The following is a 26,522-nucleotide window of genomic DNA, read 5'->3' as shown; positions in this document are numbered from 1 at the left end:
ACCACAAATGAGCCCACGATTTCCATTGCTAAGCTGTTAAGTAAGTGTCGCCCCATTTTATGATTTCTTTGCTGCAGTTGTTTAGCGAATCACTACAGCTGTTAAGTGATTCATGTGGTCATTAAGTGAATCTGACTTTCCTCCCATTGGCTTTGATTGTCCGAAGTCTGCTGAGAAGGTTACAAACGATGCTGACGTGACTCCAAGACAGTGCAGCTGTCACAAGTACATGCCAGTTACCAAGCTCCCAAAGTTTGATCACGTGACCATGGGGATGCTGCAACAGTTGTAAAACATGGTCGCAAGACACTTTTTCAATGCCATTGTAACTTCAAATGGTCACTAAACAAATGGTTGTAAATTGAGAACTACCTGTGAAAATTGAAATTCTTTCCTGAAAACCCCTTTAACTTGGACTTCCAGTTTGCACCCACCGCAATTATAAAAGAATGAATGAATCTATCTATCTGTCTGTCTGTCTGTCCGTCCGTCCGTCCGTCCGTCCGTCCGTCCATCCATCCATCCATCCATCTCTGTCTGTCTGTCTGTTTGTCTATCTATCTATCTATCTCAACATGCTTAGTCCCAGTGACTGCATGTTTTTATAACTTTGTTTTATCATACAGAATAAAAATACAGAACAGTAAAACAAACAAACAATATGTGACAAAACAAAAACATACATTCAACCCTAACCACACACAAAAAAAGAAAAAAAAATAGTATACCAGAAAGGAGGAAAACGTGGTCAATTAAATTTAACATGTAGATTCCACCTTGGCTGAGTCCTGGAAGGAAAGAAAAAAAAGCAACAAATTCTCTTCCCTAACAGGTTAAGCTAAACGTTACACTGATCTTCAAATCCCTCTGTTAACCATCTGTTATTATATTTAGCATGTAGAAAGTCCACAAACTCTTATATTGCAGCCTAGTCCATTATCTCTAATCAGAGTGGTTAGTTTCACCATCTCTGCTAATTCAGTCAATTTCAAAATCCATTCTTCAGCAGTCAGCATCTCAATATGGACTGCATATTGAGTTGTGTGTTTAAGCCTTGGTTTCCCGGAAGCCACTGTGTATTCTAGCTAAAAAGCCTGAGTGAATTTGATGTGATTCATTATTGGGACATTAGCTCCTGAAGCAGTGATTCATCAACCTTGTACTGCTGCATGACTTTGTGGGTATTAACAAAAGTTGCAACTTATAATACTAGTTAAAAGAAACAATGCTAAACTTCCATGCTTCTACTGTGAAAACATAAAGATCCTGCAAGATTTGGCTTCTTCCTGAGATTCACAATCAGGTGAAAAACATGGGCAATTAGCTAGTATTATACTTGGAACATTTTACACCTGGTCTGTTGAAACACAGTGATAGCTAGTCAGTCTTCAAACACCATCTGTCAGCACACCAAAAACATATCTTTATCTGTAGCAATACCTGTTCTCTTGAATGAGGTGCCCCCCATGATTCAACACCCCCCCCCCAGTGTGCTGTTATTTCCGAGGGCTTTGAAGACCTGGGTCTTTATCCAGACTTTTAGCAAAGGTGGCTGAAGCCCCCTTTAGATACTCTGGATTGTTCTCCTTGGTCCCTTCCAGTTTTTTCATCTTCTTATATATACGTTAATATCTTATTGTTTTCCTTTTTTTACTGTTTTATACAATTTGTAACACACACACACACACACACCAAGCACTGGGAGTCACATGGAGTATACATATAATGAGTTGTTGCTGCTGCTATTAAAGGTCTCAGCAGCTGGGTTTTCTAAATATGACTTGTCCAGATATCATGATCAGTCAAAGAACTCTATTTAAACAACCAGATTTTGTCCTTCATTACTTGCATGCTACACAACATTCTCCTTCTGGTTTTTTGGCTTAGCTTTTTTGCTAGGCCAGCAAAGCTTTTCTCTTGGTCTTCTCACTTTGAATTAGTTCATACTGATTTGAAGTACTTTTAATCAGATTTTTATCTGATTTTTAATTACTCTCCTTAGTTGCCTTCATTGCCCTCTGGACAGTAAAATGGGATTATTGTAATCTCTTCACAACAATGTGAAAGCACAGCTGCCAGTTTGTTAGCTGGTGTTGGCCTTCATAATCTTTGAGTTTGTACCAAGAATCTAGTGTCGGCATAGTATATGCAGATTCAAGCACTGTGGCTTTTCGTAATTGACAGATTTTTTTAAGTGCCCTCCCAAGATTTTTTGATACGGTACTTGGCTGTGGCTGGGATCATGACAGCCAATTTATGGCAAAACCTTTCAACTTTGATTTTCAGATCTTGACACTTTGTGATCTTCTCCAGTTCTTTGTCTTCTAGTCTACTATCTCCTGGTCTTGCCCCATCAAATATCCGCACCTTCTTCTTTTCAACCATGGTTAAATCTGTTGTCTTTATGTTCCAAGAGTTTATATTCAGAAATCCCATTACTATTATTTTGGTTGGTAACACAGTTCAGCCAGATGTTTAAACTGGATTTGGCATTTTTATCCACCTGTTGAGTCCTTCCCAAGGACCTGGGTGTGCTTCTGTGTGTGAAATTTAAATTTGTTGGCATTAGAGATATCCCCACAGGATGTAAAAACTGTTCCGAGTAAAACCGCCTTTTGCTGTTGACTGGTGGTGATTCTGTCAGTGCTGATGATGTTCAGGTGGTATTCCAGATGTTTTGGGATTGCACCCAAGGCACCTATCACTATTGGTACTATCTTTGCTTATTATTGTTGTTGTTATCCTCACCAGCTTATTTAAAAACACTTGATTTTCTAAATAAGTGAACAGATGCCATCTAGTGGTATTGCCAATGCCATGTTGCCAACCTTTATCCTAGAGGTAACGATTGTAGCTTATTGATTTATATTGACTTTTCCCCGTGTCTAAGAAGTGACAAGCAGAGGTTTTGTCACTGCCTCATCTTTAAAAATGGATGAACTCTTCAGCATTTGTATCCAGTACAAAGGAAATCTCTGTTTTTAATTACTGGCAGGATCCAGAAATAAGTCCAGTGCTTGAAAGCCACTGAGAAATAGTCAATTTGAAGGCTTCCACTGGTCTGGGAATAGTACCGAGCTGAACCCATTATTGTAGGGCATGTGCTTGTGAGGGCACCTTGAATAGTCAGAGTTTGACCCTCACACTCCAGTGACCTTATTGGCTGCCAGTCCCCAAAGGCCTCTTTGGATGGGTTATGGAAATGGTTCATTTTAAAATAAATCATTATTTTATAGGCTGAGCTGCTCTTGCCAGCCAGCAACACAGCAAGACAGGAGAAAGAATAAGAAGGTGCTTATTTAAAAGAGAGCTAACCACTGGTCTGTATTCCTTGCAAAACAGGCACGTAAAAAGCGATAGTTGCCGAATAAACAAAAATAAAATAGAAATAACTCCACTTGAACTTTTAATTACAGCTTTTTTGCCAAAAGGAGTAGCGGAGTGCAGGTAGTCTTTGACCTAATGACTGGTCACTTACATTACAACAGACTTGGAAAATAAACTTATTTACAACCTGTCCTCAAAGTGATCACATGATCAGATTTGGGACATTTAGCAACTGGGTCTTATTTATGACCAGCTGCAGCATCCCACGGTCATATGATCACATTTTGTGGAATTTTTTTGCTGTTTTCTGGCAACCTCTCACTACTTATCAGATTCATACCCACAGGATATGCTTAATAACAACTGCCGTAAATATGGTCATAAAATCAAGTCTGGTCATGTGGTGACTCAGTTTACACAACTGCAACTACTTATGACTAAAACTGAGCTCGGTTGTGAGGTCAGGACTACCTGTATTACTTCAGGTGACGTGATTTCATATCAAAATAGCAGAATATCGGGGTGAAACTCTGACTAATACATCTGCTTCCCATATGGAAGATGTGAGACTCCCTAGTAAAACTATGAATAGCCACTGTTGGTCAGTATAAACAACCAGACTACTGATTGTCTGGGATGCTACACATCCTCTTTACGACCTGTTTTCCTTGTTACCTTCTGGGAGGAGACTCTGTGGTATCCGAAGCAGAACATCCAGATTCATTCACAGTTTTGTTGCATACAGTATTAACCTTGTAAACTCTAAAGCTTCCTTTTTCCACTATGTATTCAAGATGGACAGTGATTAATATCTATGTTATTTATATGTAGGGGTGTAGGCAGTAGTGGGATTCAGCTAGTTTGTACCAGTTCTGTAGGCTTCTGGAAGTGGTGTCCACGCACTTCCGGTGGGCCATTCTGGGCCTGGGAGACCTCCCTGGCTCAGAACGGACTTCCAGAAGTGTCATCCATGCAGAGAATCGGTTGTTCAGGTATTTGAATCCCACCACTGGGTGTAGGTTTATACATATGTTGTATATAGCACGTTTAAATGTGTGTTATGTATGTATACACTTTCGAGAGCAAGCAACAAAATTTCATTTTTAATGTGTGCCAATGTGCCCACAGTAAAAAAAATGACAATAAAAGTTATCTATTATCTATCTATAGGGTATATGGTAGCTTCCTACTACATTTTCAATTAGCTGGCTATAACTATAACTTCTTCACTTCTTAGAAAGAGAATTACAGTTGCATTAAGGGTCAAAAAGACTTCTTTTACACTGTGAGGGAAGATACATGTCTGTTGTTTGTAGATGGTGTTGCCTTCATACATCTGCGAATTGTAATGTTCTGGCTAGGGGGCGGTCAAACAGCGAAGCACAGAACAGGAAGTCAGATCAACCAATCCTCATGAAAAGCACCTTTTTCTACAGAACACACCTTTGGTGTTTTGGAAGTATTTTCCTCAGCCATCTGCAATCTGCACTTATCCATCAACCCCTTCGTAGCATAAATATTCTTTGACAACTACAGGCAGTTGTGGACAACTTTAAATCAGCCTTAATACCTGACTTGTATGAGTTTTGGTAAACAGGATTAATCAAAACTCTGGATAATTAATTCACTTCAGCATGTTATGGGTTTATGTCCTGTTTTCTAACTTCTGATGCATATTTTACCAATCACTAATGAAATATTTACCCCTTCTCCTCTTCCACTCATCTCTTGCCTTCTATCTCTGTATTTTTAGGATGGTACTTTGTTTGATGGCCGGCCGATAGAGTCTCTCTCGCTGATAGATGCCGTGATGCCCGATGTGGTACAAACAAGGCAGCAGGCGTACAGAGACAAGCTTGCTCAGCAGCAGGCAGCCGCGGCCGCAGCCGCAGCGGCTTCAACAAATCAACAAGGATCTACAAAAAATGGTGAAAATACTGCAAACGGAGAGGAGAATGGCGCCCACACTATAGCAAGTGAGTGGAGCTGCAATTAATAAATTGTAAATGGGTTGATAGACAGGCTGGGTATATTCTTCTGTATTTAAAAACTCAGTTGTCCCACTTTCCGCATACAAAAAACACTCAAAACATTTAAACGTTTTTAATTTTTAAAAAAAATTGGGGGGGGGGAATATAGTGTGTGGTATTTTAGGCATTTCAACCTTCAAGTCAATCAGATGGATGAGAAAATAAATTTAAGAAAAGCCAGAATCAGGGGGAAAACATCCCATCTTGCATAGGTATTATTTGGGATTGGTTTTGCAACATAAGAGATTTTTTTTTTAAGCCACCATTGCTCCCCAGCTGACAGGGGAATTCTGGGAGATGAAGTCCACATCTCCTAAAGTTGCTTAGTTTAGAACCACTGATCTAAGGAGATTGTGGAGAGCGAGCCCCCCCTGCTGGCGAAACAGGCAAATGCTAGAGACCCTCTGTCTTCCTCGAAGTGAATATATCCATCTGCTCTATTCAATGCCAGTTGTGCAGGAATAGCTAATTCAGTCTCTTTTCACACTCCCAAGCACATGTATAAATGTACGTGAGCACACAAAGTCCTCTTGTCTCCTAGGACTACTGTTCCACCCAGGAGTAGAAGGCTCCTCTTAAATTAGTTTGCCAGGGATCAAAGGCTATGCTTAGCATGGCTCTCATTTCATGGAAAATACACTACGTGATCGTTTTCAACTTCTGCTCTTGTAATCCAAACATAACCTTTTAGCATTTTAATTTTTTTTAAAAAAAGGGTTTTGATGCTAGCTCACAATAAAACTGTTTTTGGTAAATCATCTGGTCTTGTTTACTGAGAAATATGTGCTTAATATGTCTTTCTTGCCAAACAAACATATTACTGAATCATAGCCACTGATTGGCGATGTAGTCACAGTATTCAACTCAAGTTAGATGAATGTGATAAAACTACCAACAAGCTATTTTTTGAGAGCCAAGAAGCTTTACATAAAACAGATTTATTTTGGGAAACAACCATCGACCAGTTAATATTCTCCTTTTGGAGCATACGTAATTTTTATCATGGAGGAGGGGGTAGAAGAATCACAGATACACAAAGAAACACACCCTGTATAAATTTCAAAACTGTTTGGCTTTATTTTAAGCCAGACCTGTTATTCCCTTTATTACTGAATTACATGCTCACGTGCAATTCATCCATTTTTAAAGATAAAGCAATAATGGAAGCATTTTGTGCATTTTTTAAATCCATCTGTCATCTTAGCTTCCCTGCCCTCCCCCCAAAATAGAATATTCTATAGAACAGTTATTAAGCTAAATTAATTCTAATCTGATCAAGTGGGGAATTTAAATCACCACCTCCCTTCTTAAAGACCAACATATGAATCTACTACAGCTTCTCCAAACTGGAACATCCTGAATATTAAGGCTATCACCGTATGTCTCCTATTTACTTCTGACCCAAGTCCCATTGACTTGAGTTGATGGGAATTGTAGTCCAAACTTATCAAAAGACACTCTTGCTTTAGGATTAAAATGTACACACAATCAATGACAAGGATATGGAATCTTACTTTTTTTTTAGCATTCAGTTAATTTAAGAAAAGGATATGGAACCTTACTAAGAAGAATTCTAATAGAGGTGTGAGGTAGCACATTAACAACATATCTATGAGAGTAAAAAGAGTGAACCAAATACAGTTGGTCCTCAACTTATGACCACAATTGAGCCCAGATTTCTGCTACTAAGTGAGACACATGTTAAATGAGTTTTGCCCCGTTTTACAACTTTTCTTGCCACAGTTGTTAAGCGAATCACCGCAGCTGTTAAATTAGTAACAGGGTTAAGTAAATCTGGCTTCCCCATTGACTTTGCTTGTCAGAAGGTCACAAAAGGGCATCATAAGACCCTGGGACAATGCAACCATCATAAATATGAGTCAGTTGCCAAGCGTCTGAATTTTGATCACATGACCATAGAGAGGCCACAAGGGTCCTAAGTGTGAAAAACAATCATAAATCACTTTTTTCAGTGCCGTTGTAACTTTGAACCATCACTAAATGAACTGTTGGAAATTGAGGACTACCTGTAATAAAAGTGATGGTGTCCTTAGGTATCCCATAAGCTAGACCAGGGGTAGTCAACCTTGGCTCTTTTATGACTCGTGGACTTCAACTCCCAGAATTCCTGAGCCAGCTGTGCTGGCTCAGGAATTCTGGGAGTTGAAGTCCACGAGTCATAAAAGAGCCAAGGTTGACTACCCCTGAGCTAGACGTAGGGCATGAATGAATAATAACAATAGCAAAAACAACAGTAATTTAATGGTAACGTGTCTCCCTTTCCTTACGGGTTTCTTTTCGACAGATAATCATACAGATATGATGGAAGTGGATGGTGATGTTGAAATCCCTCCAAACAAAGCAGTGGTGCTGCGGGGTCACGAATCTGAAGTTTTCATCTGCGCCTGGAACCCTGTCAGTGATCTTTTGGCCTCAGGGTATGTTTTTTAAAAAAAAGTTGAAAATATAACCTCTCTTTTCCAGTTTTAATCCTAAGGAAAACGTCTTCATTTCCACATCTATGAACTTGTTGAATTGGAAATGTAGGAAACAAGAGACTTTGATTTTGATTAGTAGCACATAAGACACTTTGGATAAATGATGTATGAAAAGGGGAATGTAAGACAGTGCTGTTCTGGTTTAGTTGCTTGAACAGGAACAGTCAGGTTATCTGTCTAAAGTCCAAGGAGTTTGAATCTTGTTACGGAATCATCTCTATGTAATGAATGGTTGTACAGGAAGGCCTCGAGTTACGACCATGATGGAGCTTGCCAGTTACGGTTGTGATGGTCAAAAGCTGGCTGATCACATAACTGACTTTGATTTTATGACCTTTTTGCTTTGGTTGTTAGGTGAAACAAAAAGGTTTGCTATGGGCCAGTTTTGGTGAAAACTATAAGTAAATGCCAATTTTCGTTATAAAACACGGTCATGTGACTGGGATGCTATAAATATCCATAAAGGCAATCCAGTTGCCTAGCACTTGGAGTGTGGTCATATGACCACAGGGGTTCCCCCCCCCCCCAAATCATCAAAACTTTGAATGTGGGTCATAAGTAACCCCAGAAAGAGATCCATTGGAACGTCAAGCAGTTGCTAAGTGACTAGTTGTAAATCAGGATCTACTTATAACTGAATATTTGTCAGTTGTATGGTAGTACATCTTTTCTTGATGCGTTTCAAGACCACTCTGTATTCTTCTCCTTGGAATACTGCATCCAGTACTTTTTTTTACTTTTTTTACATCGTGGAAGATGTAAAAAAGATGTTGAGACTCTAGAAAGAGTACAGAGAAGAGCAACAAGGATGATTAGGGGACTGGAGGCTAAAACATATAAGGAACGGCTGCTGGAATTGGGTATGTCTAGTTTAATGAAGAGAAGGACGAGGGGGGACATGATAGCAGTGTTCCAATATCTCAGGGGCTGCCACAAAGAAGAGGGAGTCAAGCTATTTTCCAAGGCACCTGAAGGCAGGACAAGAAGCAATGGGTGGAAAGTAAGCAAGGAGAGAAGCAACCTAGAACTAAGGAGAAACTTCCTGACAGTTAGAACAATTAACCAGTGGAACAACCTGCCTCCAGAAGCGGTGAATGCTCCAACACTGGAAGATTTTAAGAAGAAAATGGACAGCCATTGGTCTGAAATGGTATAGGGTTACCTGCCTGAGTAGGGGGTTGGACTTGATGACCTCCAAGGTCCCTTCCAACTTTATTATTATTGTTGTTGTTATTCTTTGTTAAGTCTTTGGTGAGGTTGACTGAAAAGAATTGTACTTGGTTTTAAAGAAGCTGGTTTTTTGTTTTTTGTTTTTTGCAGATCTGGAGATTCAACGGCAAGAATATGGAATCTTAGTGAAAACAGTACCAGTGGATCTACGCAGCTGGTTCTTCGGCACTGTATACGAGAAGGAGGGCAAGACGTACCAAGTAACAAAGATGTAACATCTCTGGATTGGAATGTGAGCAAAAAAATTCCCATGTTCAAATTAACCCATATTTTGAACTTCGAACACATGCATTTTTGGAGGTAGCCATTTCCAGATTTCCATGAGCGCTATAGATACATGTTTTATTTCTCATGTGGTAGAACTATGCCCAAAGAGGTCTTCTGCTAAAGTTTCAGTGTAGGGTGCACCCGGGGGATCAAATATAAACATTCATTAATCTAGACATATATCCCCACTTTTTCAAACAGCTTTCAGAATTCAGCAGTGTTCGCAAATTGGTTTTTACTGTACTGTATTGGAGTTACGAAACAGCAGTTGTGCCTGAAATATGGCTCCAGAGAATGTGAAGCAAGTGGAATAGTAGCATTTGTATGGGTGAACAAAAGCAATCTTCAAACTTTCCTGATCTTGGCAAAAACAAGGAACACATTCACCCGCAACTGAATCTTTTGTGCAGCAAAAAACGTGCCCTAGAGTCAAATCAAAATGAATTAACTCAACCATCAAGAAGTCTTTTCACAGAGACGTTTAGGGAGCAACTCTCAAAAGTTCACTGAAGGAAGAATATAAAGAAATGAGAGATTTGCAAGAAGATCAGTGTGAAATGAAACATTCTTTAAAAGTTTCTCTGTTAAAATGGTAGCCAGAGGCTGTTGAACATGTTTTTTTTCCCCTCTAAAGGTATTTCTAATAGGACTCAGTTAAATACACCGTTGAGATTTAGAGGTGCCCAAAATGATTCAGAATTGAACAGGTCTGCTCCCTAGATACTCTGTTGTGATCTTATGAAAGGTCAAAAATGATCCTAGGACGGGGGTGGGGAACCTTGGCTCTTTTGTGACTTGTGGACTTCAACTCCCAGAAGTCCATGCTGGCTCAGGAATTCTGGGAGTTGAAGTCCACAAGTCATAAAAGAGCCAAAGTTCCCCACCCCTGTCCTAGGGAGATATGGACAACATTATGGGTTATTTCAGTGTTGAAACATTTTGCATACCTCTCCTTAAGTCTAGCGGTCCTTAAGTCTAGCGGTTCTTCAAGAAGAGATGATCACACTCCCAAGTAAAAAAGAAAATTTCATGAAACACGAAAACCTTGAGAGGGGATGTGTATAATTCACACTTTGCACATCTCTAAAGCAGAGGAAACATGCTGTGTTTGAAGATTGCAGACTTTTAAAACGCGTAGGGATAGACTAATGTCTATACTTTGCATTCCAGAGTGAAGGTACTCTCCTAGCAACAGGATCGTATGATGGTTTTGCAAGGATATGGACTAAAGATGGTGAGAGCAAACATTATCAGTTCTTTTTCCTCTTTCAAAGATAAAATACGACGGGGGGAATTATTTCAAATACTTTTTGTAAAATCAGGTAAAATGTAACTGGGATCTTTTAATTTCCAGGTAATCTCGCCAGCACATTAGGGCAGCATAAAGGTCCCATATTTGCATTAAAATGGAATAAGAAAGGGAACTTCATTTTAAGTGCAGGTGTGGACAAGGTAAGACAACCTTGGTTTATTTTGAAATATATTGTTGTAGATGAAATTATGAAGATAGTTTAGGGCAGGAGTCGGCAGCCTTAAACACTCAAAGAGCCATTTGGACCCGTTTCCCACAGAAAAGAAAACACCGGGAGCCACAGAACCCTTTTGACATCTAAAATGAAGATAACACTGCATATATCGTTTTTTATCTTTATGCTATGTATAAAAAAACAGCCGCAGCAGAGGGATGAAAGAGCCACATGCGGCTCCAGAGCCGTGGGTTGCTGACCCCTGGTTTAGGGTGTGGACCGCACAAAATGAAGTGTTCTTTAGAAAGAATACAGGTGATTAGCTGTTTCACTTTACTGTTAGCCGCTAGTGATGCCACCCTTCTTTCTAAACAAATTGTGGGCAAGTGTAGGAATACAGGCAGTTTTCTACTTACGACCCCAATTTCTGTTGCTAAGCAAGACAGTTAAGCAAGTTTTGCCCCATTTTATGACCCTTTGCCACTATTGTTAAGTGAATCATTGCAGTTGTTAATCACTGCAGTTATTAAGCAGATCAGGGTTCTCCCATTGACTTTTCTTGTTGGAAGCCGGCTAGGAAGGTTGCAAATGGGGATCACATGATCCCAGAACAGCGCAACTGTTATAAATACATGCCAGTTGCTAACCCCCCCCCCCCGAATTTTGATCACATGACCACAGGGATACTGCAACAGTCGTAATTGTGAAAAATGGTCATAAGTCACATTTTTCAGTGGCGTTGAAACTTTGGTCACTAAACGAACGGTTGTAAGTCAAGAACTATCTGTATAGTCCTAATAGGCATAAATTATGGAGTCCTTGGTGCTCTCTCCGAACTTGGTTGTTTTCTTGGAGATGCTTCATTAACCAACTAGGTAGCATCTTCAGCGCTACAAGACTGTGGTTCAGCACTGAAGATGTTACCTAATTGGAATAAGAAACATCTGCAAGAAAATAATCAACCTCAGAGAGCACCAAGGGCCCCACAGTTTAACCCTGAGTTACATTTTTTGTTGTGGTTGAGGCCCAATTTACTTTTTCTGAGTTAGAAAAGTTATGTTTGCAATAATTATAAGCCTAGAACATACAAGTAACATATGACAGTGAAGGAGAAGCTTTTTTGACAAAGAAAGCCTACAATTTATATCCTTCTACTCCTTAGCCTTTAAAGAGGAATCTGTTCTTTAGAAAGTGTAGTCTTAAATTACATCGTTTTAGTTGATTTGGTCGATTTAAAAATATTCAAAATTGTAAAGCCATTTTATGGTTTTTTGTTCTTTTTTTTTTTTTAATCCAGACCACAATTATTTGGGATGCACATACTGGAGAAGCCAAACAGCAGTTTCCTTTCCATTCTGGTATGTATTTTCTCTTCCGATAAAAGAAGGAACGGCTCGTAAGCCAATGTTTTGTGACTTAGTTAATAATAGTTTTGGACTTTTTTTTGTAGTACGTGTGTGTATGTGTGCATGTGTGTGTGTTTACAATTGGCACGTATTTCCAACAGCACTACTAGTTGGTATTCCAGCTAGTTCAGCTGTGAGAAAATTAGAGGCTCTTTTAAAAACAAAACATCTATCTTGTTTCAGATTTCCTCTTATTGACAGAAAAAGGAAGCTGGTTTAATCTACTTTCTCCTGAATCAGTTTTTTCTAATTAGCATTGCTACCAATAACACATTATAACTGACTGTTTCTCGATTCTTGATGGGATTTTACTTAAAATAATAATTTATAATCTTCACATTTCATTATATAGGTAGTCCTTGTGTAACATTCATTTGTCCAGCAACCATATAAAGTTACAGTAGAGCTGAACAAAGAGACCTACAACCCGTCTTAAAAATTCTGACCTTTGCAGTGCCCCCCCACCCTAGTCAAATGAATAACATTTGAATGCCTGGCAACCAGCTCACACTTTGCTATCGAGCAGTGTTTACATGCACTACACACTCCTTCACACTCCTTCCGTGCTTGCTCTCATGCATCACATCCCACTTCTCATCTTTGCATACACTGCAACTTCCTCTCCCCACTCTTGTGATTGTGCCACTTCGCAACACCTATGCCTTCCAATTCATGGGTGGCCGAGGCTGGGTCTCCCTCCCCCTTGTGGCACTTTCACATTCCTTACTTGGGACTCCCAGTGTTTCCCACTTAACAACTTGTGCGTCTTGGAGCTACGACAGCAACTGACCCTGCCTGGATTGTTTCCTCTCAGCAGCGGTCCTGTCACATTATGCTTTACAACCACATCACTTAGTGACAGCAATCCTAGTCCCAATTGCCACTGTAATTTGAGGACTGCCTATATTCTTTCAGCGCTAAATAGTACATTTGGCATACCAATTTTCATATAATTTATTCCACACTAATTGATTCATATGATGAATCTTCAGTGATGGAGTCATTCCATAATGCAAATATTTCACTAAGTCAGTTCCAAAATGTCTGGAGACCTTCACAAATAAATGTTATCGCTGATACTTTTCTTGTACATGTAAAGATGGGATCAATATGGTATTGGTAGCCTGTGGTTATACCACAGTCCAGCTTCTCCTGTTCTTAGGTTATGATTTTGTAAGAAAATTGTAATGTAGGAATTTCCCATGTACTCTTGAGTTGGAGGGAAAGCAGGATATGAATCTGACAAATTAGATAATACAGATTCTGATTAGTTGTCACATTCACAGCTCCTCTTCAAGTATAAAACAGTCTCTCTTTGAGCCTTTCCAAAATGAACTTTGCATTATACTTTGAAGTCCAAATTTTATTCCCTCTAAACTGGCCAGTCATCTCATCATTTTCAATTGCTGATGATTGCAAAGAAGATGTATTTCTTCTGACTTTTTTCTTTCTTTTTTTGCCAACAGCACCAGCGTTAGATGTTGACTGGCAGAGCAACAACACATTTGCCTCCTGTAGTACAGATATGTGTATTCATGTCTGCAAATTAGGTCAAGATAAACCCATCAAAACCTTCCAGGGCCACACAGTAAGTAATTTTCCTTTAGCTGTTATCCACGTAGTGTTAGTTGCATGTGTGAAGCAAAGTAAAGAGACGCTGTTCAAACAAGTTTATCCCAACCCACCATGCATCTTCTAGATGTGTTGGGTTACAATTCCCATAATTCCCTATTTGGAAGACATCAATGGTAACAAAGGTTGAAGCACAGATTGATGTTTTTCCTTCCCTGTATGTAAGTTGTCTTAGGTGGAATTTGTCAAAAGTCACAGTTCCCAATTTTAAAAAAAGTGTCAGTTTTCTATAGACATCAAACATAGAACGAAGTGGGGGTCCCCAGTACTAAACACCCTTCTGTCAAGGAGATTCAGGCATTTCAAATGAGTATAAATTGGTATATTTATTGTAAGCTTAAGCTCTCTGCAAGAATCTGACCAACTGACAGTTAAGGGAAATGAGCGGAAGATAAGAGAGACATTCAAAGTGGGCTGGACTTGGATCTCTTGCAGGTACGTAGGGACTTGTGACTGATGACACACTTGACCCCTCCCTCGGGTTCAGCCTGGTCATCTCCTACGCCTTCCTGCTAAATTTTTATTTTTTGTTTATTATGAAATGTATTTGCTGCCCATCTTGTATCAAACAACTCTGGGCAGCTTGCAGCATCAAAACATTAAAATCATTGGATAACAAAGCAGATAAAATAACATCATTAACACAAAATGGCAAAGGAGGGACTAGGATAGGGGGTGGATGGGTGGGGGGAGATGGGATTAGCTTTTAATTAACTAACCCTTTCCAGTGTGAAGCTCCTCCATTGGGTTCCAGGTCATCTGGCAAAACCAGCTCTTAAGGTTCTTTTGAAAAGTCAGAAGGGTGGCAGCCAATCTCACCTCACCTCAGGGGATAACATATTCCAAAAAGCAGGAGCCACAGCAGAGAAGAGTTTCCTGGACTCTAAATTACTTTTTAATAAATATGTTTTATGATTCTGGCCCCTTAAAGATTTAACCTATTGTAAAGCGCCAACATGCAGATTCAGTCAATTCTCCTATGTATGTCCTCTATTCCGGGTCTACTTCTAGGCAGACATTTTTCACTATATTTTCTACATTGTCTCTGTCTTAGACTGCTCTGGAGACATAAAAATCCCCTTCCTGTTTTTTTTCCTGAGCTGGGAAACCATTCATTTCCCTCTAATTTGCTGTTTCTTTTCTAAAGAAAAGCAAGATGCCAATATCTCTCTTGCTGCTTATTTTCAGAATGAAGTAAATGCAATCAAGTGGGATCCCACTGGTAATCTCCTGGCTTCTTGTTCCGATGACATGACTCTAAAGGTAAAAGTGCATTGCCGCAGTGGGTGATTCCTGTTGAAGAATCCATTGGGAAAACAGTTTTCTCCCATCTACCCTCGTTGTTTCAATGTGATTGCACTGTGGAAGTCCTAGGTGCCTATATCCGGCTGAGCCCTACAGCTGCTATGGGACTCCTGTTCCTAAACTTGCAAAAATTAATAGCATGCAAAAGGACTTAATTGTTTTCTTGACCATAAGAGTGTGCGCACTTCTGAGTAAAAACTAGGAGGATGATAATGAAGAAGGAGGAGGAGGAGGAGGAGGAGGAGAAGAAGGAAGAGGAGGAGGAGGAGGAAGAGGAGAAAAATGTAGTAGTAGTAGTAGTAGTAGTAGTAGTGCAACACTGAGAGAAGATGAACACTCAGCTTCTACCCTAGGCCTCAGAAAACAAAGCAGTAATGGTAAACCTTTTGGCAAAAATTTCAGAAAAGGCCTAACTTGATTCTGCTGTTGTATCACACACACACACAAATTAAAAAAAGGAAAACTTCTCTGTCTCCACCCCCACCCCGCCCCAATCTAGGTCACTCTGAATAGCGGCAGTTTCAGACCTAGCGCCACCACTGCTTCTGAAAGCATGCGAGGTGCCCTCACTCCTCTTCCGTGACTTCCTAAGATTGCATGAAAGCACATTCCCATTCTCGAACAAGTTTTGGACGTTGTGGAGGCCACACCTCTTGTCTCATGACTTCCAGGAGCCATGCAAGAGCCTAGCCCATTCTCATAACGGCCTCTGCAGCTTTTGGAAATTGCATGAGAAAGGGGGGAGGGGAGGTGCTTTCGAGAATAGTTGTTAGATGTTGGCGACAGCTGATGTGTCACCCAAAACATCGAGGCATGTCACCTTTGACATGCATGTCGTAGGTTTTCCATCACTGAAGTAGAGTCTCCTACCAATAGGGAAGTCAGATCAGCTTGCTTGGAGTGAGGGATGAAATCTGACATATTTTATCACTCTGCATCTTTTCCTACAGAAATTGTACGTGCTGTTATAAATAGTCACAAAAAAGGCGTTCATTCTGTTTTTCTAACATAAAGCAGCCATATGTTGATATTTCAGTAAATGTGAATCCAAATAAAAGCCTATGTTTTAAAAATAAAACTTCCCATTGATTATTTTTGAGTATTGTTATCTCAAATCTGAGGTATAAAATGGGTTTTTGTCTCTTTAAAAAAAAACAAATTAAAATACTCCTTTTTTTCCTTTTTTTATTGTTTTTTGCTTTATGTTTAAAAAAAACATTAAAAAAAAATCATGAGAACATCTTTACCTAAAATTAAATAAAGCTGATTGTTGCTTTCTTTATTCACTTTTCTATTAGATCTGGAGTATGAAGCAAGATAACTGCGTTCATGATCTGCAGGCCCACAACAAAGAAATTTATACTATCAAATGGAGTCCTACAGGGCCAGGAACAAACAATCCCAACGCCAATCTTATGTTAGCAAGGTAAGCTTCTCCTATGTAGGAGAAAAAAAAATGAAACCAATAATTTTGCTTAGTTCTGTTGAGATTAAATATAGAGACCACACACTATTCTGCCTCTTGAACATAGAAATGGTTCCTCAACTGTGCTTCAGAATTTTTCTATGAAAATTTGGAAAATACTCAGAAATAATATCCTTCTTGCTGTGAGGTTCCTTTTCTCCTTTTTCTTTTTTCTACTCCTTTAGAATTTTAACGTGTAATCCCATTAACTCAGGCTACATCTAAAGAACCTAGTGGTTTTGCTACCACCATCAATCCCTTTCCTGATTTAAAATTATTTTATGTTTTTTTTAATATTTTAATTGCTTTTTAACATATAAGGTAGCATGAATATATGTGGAATTTTGGGGAGAAGATAACTGCCCCCTTTTAAACCTAAACAGCGAATCAAATTCACATTTATTAAATGCATTGAAATCAACGGTAAGTGGGTTCTCCTAATTTTATAAATCAGATTATAGGTATAGTCAACTTATGACTATAATTGACCCCAGAACTATGACGCCATTATGCTCATAAACATCATGGGACTGGACCCAATTTTTTTTTTTTTATATTGTTTGCAGCAAGCATTAAGTGAAAGCCATGGTCATTAAGCAAATAAATTCTCCCCAATGGGTGTATTTTTGCTGGAAATGGGCAAATTGCAGATTGTGACTACAGGATGCTGCATAGAACTGTAAACATCAGTTGAAAAGTGCCCAAAATGTGATCACATGACTGCGGGGGAGGGGGTTACTTATGTAACTTCAAAAACAGGCCGAAAGTAGTTTTGGGGACATCCACCGTAACTCTGAAATTTCGTTAAATGACTGGTTGTAAATGGAGGTCCACCTGTAAATTGGTTAAGACAGGGGTAGGCAACCTTGGCTCTTTTATGACTCATGGACTTCAACTCCCAGAATTCCTGAGCCAGCTATGCTAGCTCTGGAATTCTGGGAGTTGAAGTCCACGAGTCATAAAAGAGCCAAGGTTGCCTACCCCTGGGTTAAGATATTCTTTTAAGTCACACCTGAAAAGGAATCATAGTAACCTACATTTTACATGGATCCTGCTAGTAAGCATATACTAATGAACCCACCACACTGACAGAGGTTGGTTTTCCATGGGGTAGGAATTCCAGAGCAACCATTAATATTGCCTACGTTCCCATCTCTCTCCAAAATATAAACTAGGCAAGGAGGAGATGCCTTGTAGTAGCATGCTTTGAATGATGGTCCTAATACCCAGTCATCATGTAGTTAACCATAGTAATCTTATATATTACACGGCACCAGGATTCAGCATGTACTTGAGTTACAACACAAAGTCCTTCTTCTCACACACTTCATTGCTGACTGCTTCAGCAGCCAAGTTCTAATAATAATTAATTGTTCTCCTCTTGCCTTTGATAGTGCATCCTTTGATTCTACAGTCAGGTTATGGGATGTAGACCGAGGAATTTGCATCCACACCTTGACGAAACATCAAGAACCTGTGTACAGTGTAGCTTTCAGTCCTGATGGTAGATATCTGGCCAGTGGTTCTTTCGACAAATGTGTACACATCTGGAACACACAGGTATGTCTCCTGGAGCATTAGTAATGTTATCTGTCTTTTTCTTCCATTTTTAAACATTTAAAGTTGACTACTGTGATTTTTGTCTCTTCCCGATCTCCTAGCAAAAGGCCAAATCCATCTGTAAATAATTTAAGAAATGTTTTGTACTTTCTCCACCATCTATTCAATTCTAACATAGTGAAAGTTTCCAGAGCTGGCTTAGGGATGTTGTACTTGCTGTATTTATCAGAGTCTCTTAAAAGAAGCTGTACCTTTTTCCTGGGTATCCAGGAAACTAACATGAGTAAACCCAGAAAAGACTTAAGGAGCTGTTGACAAATATAACAAGCACTTTTCCTGCTTTGGGACAAAATTTGAGAACACCTAACAGATTTATCCAGCACTGTATTTTACTGATGCCTGCTGCAGAAAGAACAGCTAGGCCATTAATTATTTGCATATTGCTTTGAGTACATAGAAACATAGAAAACTGACAGCAGAAAAAGACCTAATGGTCCATTGAGTCTGCCCTTTGAGGCTTTTTAAAATTTTTACTTCATTTTTTTAAATTTTTGTTGGATGATGGACATGTGTTTATCCTAAGCATGTTTAAATTGAATGATTGACCCATTACTTCCGCTGGAAGTTGGTTCCAAGCATCTACTACTCTTTCTGTGAAGTAATACTTTCTAACATTACTTTTGAACTTCCCTCCTGAGGTTGTGTCCCCGTGTTCTTGATTTTTGCTTAATATTGAAAATACTGCCTTCTAGAACCTTATTTACACCCTGAATATATTCAAAGGTTTCAATCATGTGCCCACTTTCTCTTCTTTCCCCCAGGCTGTACATATTCAGTTCCTCCAGTCTCTCCTGATATGTATGTTCATTCGTGCCAGGAAATGTATACGTGCCAGGAAAGATAATCAGTTGATGCTTATAATACTTTATTACTTTAATGTCATTGTGTTATATCCCAACCTCTTGGTTTTACTGTTTTTCTAGACGGGGGCTCTGGTGCATAGTTATCGGGGGACAGGAGGCATTTTTGAGGTTTGCTGGAATGCAGCAGGAGACAAAGTTGGAGCGAGTGCTTCAGATGGTTCAGTAAGTAAAGCAAAATGAGATCTTAACACTCGATTCCTTTTGACATATTCCAATATCCAAATGTGTGGGTATGCTTAGATCCTGCTTTATTTTTGTTATAAAGTGTAGGGTTATGCTTGGATTTGTAGAATTTTTCTGCACAATTTATTTACTACTTTAAAATAAAAATAAAACAGTAAGCCATCAAGACAATAATCATAAGCCAGATGAACCCAAGAATTTTGAAGAGGTGATAAATGTTGAAGGAACTTCTCATGAAGTCCCTCACTCAAGAAAAATCCCCTATCATACCTTCAGGTAGTCCTCGACTTACAACAGTACGTTTAGTGATCATTCAAAGTTACGGCGGCACTAAAAAAAAGTGACTTACAAGCATTTTTCACACTTGCGACCTTTGTAGCAGCCCTGTGATCAAAATTCAGATGCTTGGCAACTGGTTCACACTTACGGCCATTGCTGTGTCCCAGGGTCATGTGACCACCTTTTGAACAAGCAAAATCAATGGGGAAGCCTGATTCACTTAACAACCTCCTTACTAACTTATCAATTGCTGTGATTCACTTAACAACTGTGGCAAGAAAGGTCGTAAAACGGGACAAAACTCGCATGAAATTTGGGGCTCGATTGTGGTCGTAAGTCGAGGACTACCTGTAGTAGGGTTTACAAATTCCCTTTGTTAAATACATCCAAAAGAACCAAAATTCCTCTAAAAAAATCAACATATCAATAAAAGACATTAAAAAAAATATTTTGCCTTGTGCTGTGAAGGCAATAAATATGGCAGTACGCATATTTCACTGGTGAGGATATTACAAAGGTATTACAGACCTGCCACTGAAAAGGCACACTTGCCTACCAACACATGCAGGCCAAGACACTAGAATATAAAATGAGAGCAAAACCCAACTTCCTAGTAGCACTGATGACGTTACCTAATTTGGGTAATGAAATGTCTGCAAGGAAACAATCAAGCTGACAGAGTGCCAAGGACTCCTCCTAGTGTAATGAGTATAATAAGCGCACAATTTCTGTATCGTAGGATGCCCAGTCTTTTGGAGTTGTTGTTGGTGTCCAAATCTAATGTATAAATAAATTTCTGAAACCCCTTTTCCCTTCCTCCCCCCCCCCCTTTTTTTTTTTCTTCCTACCTCTTTGCAGGTTTGTGTACTAGATCTACGGAAATAGCGCTACTAGTTGGAAGCCATGGACCGACTATGAATGTGTACATAGCCAAAATGACTGTCCCCACGACCCATGTACTGCTATTGTCCCAACTGAACCATGGCCAGTCCACTACAGCCAAACCTGAAATAATTAAATACATGTACTGTACATTTTTTTAAAAAACAAAAAAAGCAAAAGATTATACCCTGAAGAAGATGACAGAGTGATGTCACAGCTTGTGAAGCCTGTTCACCAAGTGCTGGAATTTGCTGCAGCCCACCCCCCACCCCCACCCCCACCCAAAATAAAATTGAATGTGGGAGGAAATTAATAAAATAAAACAAAACAGGACAAGAGAGAAAGAGAACTGAATTATGCAAGCAGCCCTTTAAGAGTATCAGATTGAGGAAAGCAATGTATGGCTTATTTGCCCCCCCCCCCCAATCTTCTTTCTCCTCTTTTCTTTATTTTTACCCTTTTTTTGAAACTTTTGGAAGTTTTTTGTTTTTTCTTCTTTCTGATCCCTCCCCACCACCCGAAGAGGTAATGAACAGTTTTCATGTATAGGGAGAACGAACTTGCTTAGTCCTGCAACAGTGATTGGGTTCATTGCTTCTTCTCCTCATGCTCTTTAACGTTTTACTGATGCTTGAAGCCAGGATGTGAAATTCTTTCTAGGTGGTGGTAGATCTTTTCACTAAGAATTGGAGGGAGGGAAATCTTTTCAGCAGTTCTTTGAAGTCCTCGTTAATATTTAACTTTATAGACATCTGGCAAGTGTTACATAGATCTGCTTCCAGTTTAGATAAGGAGGAAGAAAACACAAAACCCATCTTGACGAATGAGGATCAACATTCCTTTATCTTTGTCATCAGATCCAATAGTTTACAAGCTACTCGGATGCTGCACTTAGTCTTCTTATTGGTGATGACTGCTCCAGAAAGCAGCCATCTCCAACTTGACACATTTCTGCCAGCCCTAAGAGTGTACAAAATGCAAGAGAAACACATACACTGAGACTGAAATAGGATGACCACAGTAGGGCAATCATGTCATTGGCTTGGACAGCTCGATGGTATGGGTGTTGAACCTTTGTGTATTCAGATCTGGGGGTGATAGACCTTGATGGGAGGTTGGCTCAGGTAATCCCAACACCTGTGGTCTGTACATTCCAAGTTTAAGCCAGACCGAAAAAAACAGAGCCTCTTTTTCTTCAAAACCATGATCATAGTTACATTTGAGTCGCTCTGTGAAAATTGAACTAGTAGAGAGAGATAAAGGACTTGTCTCATTCTCAGTTTGGGGAAATTTTTCTGCTATAACTCTGTATGAACTTTCTCCAGTTTTACTCCGTATAACCAAATTCCCAGTTGGAAGTATTTCAGCCTTTGGGGACAGTACTTATTTCTTTCTTCCCCTTTGTACAAAAACATATTTGAAGCCTCTTTGCTAAGGTTTTTCTGAAGTAAGGCAAGTTGTTTACTGCCTTCATGATACTGATTCGTTGGAAATTCTCCCCTCACCCCTCCACAAAACATGTTGAAGAGGCAACTGAGCAATATTTGCAGCAGGGATTAAGTTCCACTGGGCTGGTGAAGTTCCCAGTGAACGGCTCCTCATATTTTTTAAGTCAAAAGGAAAGCAGGAACATGCCCTGACAAAAACTCTTTGCTTCATGCTTCTTCAACTATCAAATGATTGAGCTTCCGTACTAGAAAACAGCCTTGCATTAATTTTTCCCTGTTGTTCCCCCATTATTTTTTTCTTTTCTGTGTGCTTGTCTCCTTTCTCTTCACCACACCACTCTTCAAATTTAGATTTCAGTGTAAGCTGCTAAATGTTTTTCAGGAGAAAATATAATCACCACTTTTGAGTGTCTGGTTCTTACATCAAGTCTTGCTTTTCCTTTCTACATATTAACTCTGTGCTCATGTTTGATCACAAGTGACTTTATTTTTCTGGTGAACATACAGTTATAAAGGCTGACCTGTTCCAGTCTCGTTTGATGCTTCGTGTCTTACGCAGCTTCCGACTTCTTAAACAAAAAAGGTGTACAGGCTTTTTTAAGGTTTCACCTGATTTTTACCTAAAGGAATGCTTTTTACTCATTTGCTTTGCTAAGGCCTCCATTTCGGATCTCCTTTTCAGTCACAGCAACACAGTGCAGAAATACTAAGCTTCTTATCTTTTTCATTTTTGCTACTTCTTCCAATAGGCGGCACAACATATAAACACAAAGCTTGGACCTCTCTTTTGAAGATATAAACCAATTCCCTCTTTATTTGTAAATTATCTACCGTCTTGAATTCTTCTTTCCCTCCTGATGAGGGTTATTTTGTTTTGTTTTTACGATGTATGTGTTTCCAGACATCATTACAATGTTTCCTTTCTTTTTAACATCAGGCAAGGAAATGCACACCAAAGCTTCATTGACCTAAGATTCAGCTTAAGATCTAAATTCTAAGAGGAACCTTCGCTGCTTCTTCAGTAACTCCATTTTCTTTATAAGACTTAGCTCAATCTTCCCTATTCTACTGCGGCTTTTGCTAAATCAGATCACTGCATCCTATCCCCCTCTTTATGAAGTACATTCTTTCAGCATTGACTTCTGCCACCTCTGTGTATATGCCCAGAAAGCAGATCTTGAAGTAAGTCGAGTTTTGCTTGGTAAGGCAACCACAACAATTTTTAGCTGATTTATAATACACCATCATGGTTACTCCTAATGGGGGATTATAAAGTTATACACAGATTGTGAGAGAAGAAAAGGAAGATTTACCCCCATAAGGACAGTCGTTCCATCCAATGATACCTCTGTATTAATTGTTTATAGGGTTTGGGTATAGGCTTAGGAGGTTAAGAATCATTTTCCCTGTAAATTACAGTATGTAAGAAACTTAACCGGTTGAGTATCTGGCACTTGAAAAACCTTGCTTTTTACCGCTGGAGGTCCAGGACTGTGGCTGACCTCTGTCATTATTAAAATAATTTTTTAAAAGTTTAAAATATGTAAAAAAAAATCTGTGCAATAATTTTAAACTGTGCTCCCAGGAATAGACACAAATGTGTTTTTGGGGGATTTTTATTTTGAGTATATTTAAACAGCATTTTCTTTTCCTTTAGCAACACAAATGTCAATTGCACTGAACTTAAATCTTTTAAAAAAAAAAGTCAGAGGTGATTCTTGATAGTACTTTTGTATTTTGATATGGACAGTCTGTTCGTTTTTCATACAAGCTCTTGAACTGATGTTTCAGCTTACTTCAAAAAAAAGTGTATAAAAACGAGATGGTGTTTGAAGTCTTTTGACACAGCTGCAAGAATTCCACAGCAACGTTTCATATTTCTGGTTTTGCAACTGTTTAGCTCTTGTTTTTTGGTTGGTTGGTTGGTTGGTTTTGATTCTAGCCATTTAAGTATGATATAGCATGTAGACTTTATTGAAGCTTCATTATCACAGCTGTGTTATCAACCAAATCCTGGGCTGATTCCCCTCCTCCTTCCTACATAATTTTGCTTTTAACACAATTCAAGGAAGACTTTTTTTTTTTGGGTGGGCCAGACGTTCAGTCTTGCTCTTGAGTTCCACAAGCCACATTCCAAATTCCCAAGTCCCAAACCAGACAAAAAGTAACTTCATTCCCATGGACTGCAGACCTTCCCAGGCTTTCTATGTTTCATGCCATTATAAATCATTAATGTTAAAGAGTATTTTATAGGAAATAGGATAGTAGCCCTTGGCTTTATTTTGGAGATTATTTTTTTCTTTTCTTTCATCAGATCTGTTTGTGCTGTTCATCTTTCTTCTCTCCCTCCACACTGCAGCTTCCCTCTCCTGTTATCATCCCATAACATGGGTCACTTGGGGAGGGGAGGTTAAAGTGAGGAGAGGAGTTAGCAGCACAGCTTTTAAAAAGAGCTGTTGTGGTAGGGAAAAGGGCCAGATGTATTGTGGTTGTTTGTGTGATAGACATTGAGCTGAAAACCTGGAATTCTCCAACTGTTGACTGCTGCCTTTTCATCAATGTGCCACAGTGCTGCTCCAGTTGTGAACTGACTTTCTTCTCCTTTTCAGTAAGACAAAACTTTCAGAATGTGGTATGAAAGGAAAAAAAGGGGAGCACAATAAAAAGAGCAATTCAAACACCCAAGGCTGAATAAACAGAATGGAAAGATCCCCAAAGCTGCCATTCCTCATTCCAGGATATAACTACATGTAAGGTCTCTCCACCTTGTATTTTATTTTCGACACCAGCAGGAATATGGCAGGCACTGTTGAGAAATACCACAGTGTTCATTGGCTATTCTTTTAATTTGTCATTCACTTTCCCACCGTCGTTTTTAACTTGTGTGCCCATGTAGGTTCTAAAAGCAGAAGTAAGTCTGGTTGAACTAGGAGCACTAATGAAGATGGTGGGGTCCAATCCCTCTTTCATGTAGCACAGTCTCCCCTATAAGAGTTCTTCCATTCAAATGACTTGAGCAATGCAGCTTTAGGAATATCACTTTCCCGTGATTTGATTCCACCCTGATACTAGTTAAAATCTAGATCTGGCTTCCCCAGTCTGATACCCTTAAGATCATTGATATACAGCTGCCTGTATATTCCCAATCACCATGACTAGAAATTGAATTTTGCCAAGACTAAGGAAGCTGATTTGTGCATGGGCGTGCCGTGGAGAAAGATCTGAAGCACAGATTGAAATGGGCTTCATGGCTGTTAACAGCCTGCATAAAATGAACGTTCATTCTTGAAATGACAAAGCCAACAAGCATTTTGAAGGTAATATTTACCAATTACTACAGTGGTTGAAGTTTGTTGGATTGTTTTAAAGTAGCTTGGCATTTAGCATTTGGATAACTTATTTTGGATAAGTTAATTGTGGGGAAGAATTGGGAACATCTGTTAACATTGTAGGATGGACTGCTAAGATGTTTTGGGCAGCAAGGGTGATGCATGAAAAATGGGTGAAAATCCAGTTTCATTGTGGTCAAATAAGATAGTGACCATTAGGTTATGACAAAATGTCTGTCTCCATTGTCTTAGGTTATTGGGTTAAAACTAGGGCATTCTTCCCAATCTAGTTCCTAGGTTACCAAGTTGTGGGAATAAGTTCATACAATTTGCAGCCATCTGGATGGTTATAATGAAAAGTGGGCAGTTGTAATTCTAATAAATCTTGGGGCCACCGGCTGAAAGAAGGCTAATTTAGGTTTCTTAATGTTACCTTTGAAAGCCTTTTTTAATTGGTTGTTATGTATTTTAAATGTACAATGAGGCCTGTAGCTCTAAGCCTCTTTCTGGAATCTTAGTACCACATCAGTCTGTGATAAGCAGATAGATTTGAGAAGCAGGGTGAAAATAAAATACCTTGCATCCAGATAAAACAAATTGAAGACTGATTGTTTTTATGGTAAGCTAAGTAAGATGGAAAAAGATCAAAAGTTTATACCAGTTTGAATTTTATTTACTGATTTTATTTTTGCGGTGTTAGCATGTTGAAAAAAATGCAGCAGCCTTCTATTTCATAAGTTCAGGAGTAAAAATATGTAAAGCCCAGAAAACCTTCTGCATTTTTATGCTGTGTCAATTGGTTTTCAGAAAGCATCAAAACTGCAGCATTGCAAAATGGTCATTGTTCAGGTATGGTTTTTAAAGAAAAAAGATAAGTTTAAAGCTACAGACTTTCCATGAAATACATAATTTCAAAGGAAGGAAAAGTGCATTTGGATATTTAGACACCCTTCTCCAATTTTAGCTGCGGGAGAAGCTCTCATGTTAAAAAAAAACCACAGATTTGTTTGCATAAGCAGCAGTGAGCAGAAAGTAACATTGGCTTAGCATGGGCATCTGGAATTTCCAGTATTTGTGAATGGATTTGAAAAGTAGAAATTTTTTAGTAAAAGAAAAGGATTCTGAATTTTCCCAAAAGGAGGCAGCATTGTGGCACATGAGCAGTGACAGAATCTACAGTTTACTTTACGTCTAAAAGGATAGATGTGCAAATATGCTGAAGGACCAGCGCACATCATAAGAGCCCACATCGTGTTGATTTTATCCTGTGTTGCATTTTGACTGTTAACCAC

At 39.1% G+C, this 26,522-nt stretch overlaps 1 protein-coding gene across 1 annotated transcript in view; it reads left to right on the top strand.

Annotated features, from left to right (window-relative positions):
• Positions 1 to 20,587, top strand: part of LOC107289072 (F-box-like/WD repeat-containing protein TBL1XR1) — a 38,063-nt gene extending 17,476 nt beyond the window's left edge. Inside the window, exons 4-15 of the mRNA XM_015817764.1 lie at positions 5,081 to 5,303; positions 7,663 to 7,795; positions 9,176 to 9,317; positions 10,523 to 10,586; positions 10,707 to 10,804; positions 12,116 to 12,176; positions 13,691 to 13,812; positions 15,045 to 15,119; positions 16,460 to 16,587; positions 18,021 to 18,186; positions 19,170 to 19,271; positions 20,430 to 20,587. Of these exons, the coding sequence (XP_015673250.1) occupies positions 5,081 to 5,303; positions 7,663 to 7,795; positions 9,176 to 9,317; positions 10,523 to 10,586; positions 10,707 to 10,804; positions 12,116 to 12,176; positions 13,691 to 13,812; positions 15,045 to 15,119; positions 16,460 to 16,587; positions 18,021 to 18,186; positions 19,170 to 19,271; positions 20,430 to 20,456 (1,341 nt within the window). The 3' untranslated portion in view covers positions 20,457 to 20,587. The remainder of the gene's footprint in view (positions 1 to 5,080; positions 5,304 to 7,662; positions 7,796 to 9,175; positions 9,318 to 10,522; positions 10,587 to 10,706; positions 10,805 to 12,115; positions 12,177 to 13,690; positions 13,813 to 15,044; positions 15,120 to 16,459; positions 16,588 to 18,020; positions 18,187 to 19,169; positions 19,272 to 20,429) is intronic.
• Positions 20,588 to 26,522: the final 5,935 nt, after the last annotated feature.

Source organism: Protobothrops mucrosquamatus, unplaced genomic scaffold, assembly GCF_001527695.2.
Source record: "Protobothrops mucrosquamatus isolate PMUCROS unplaced genomic scaffold, P.Mucros_1.0 scaffold_130, whole genome shotgun sequence".
NCBI classification, from domain to species: Eukaryota; Metazoa; Chordata; class Lepidosauria; order Squamata; family Viperidae; genus Protobothrops; species Protobothrops mucrosquamatus.
The sequence above is the reverse complement of the archived record's forward strand: the minus strand, read 5'-3'. Positions and strand labels throughout refer to the sequence as shown.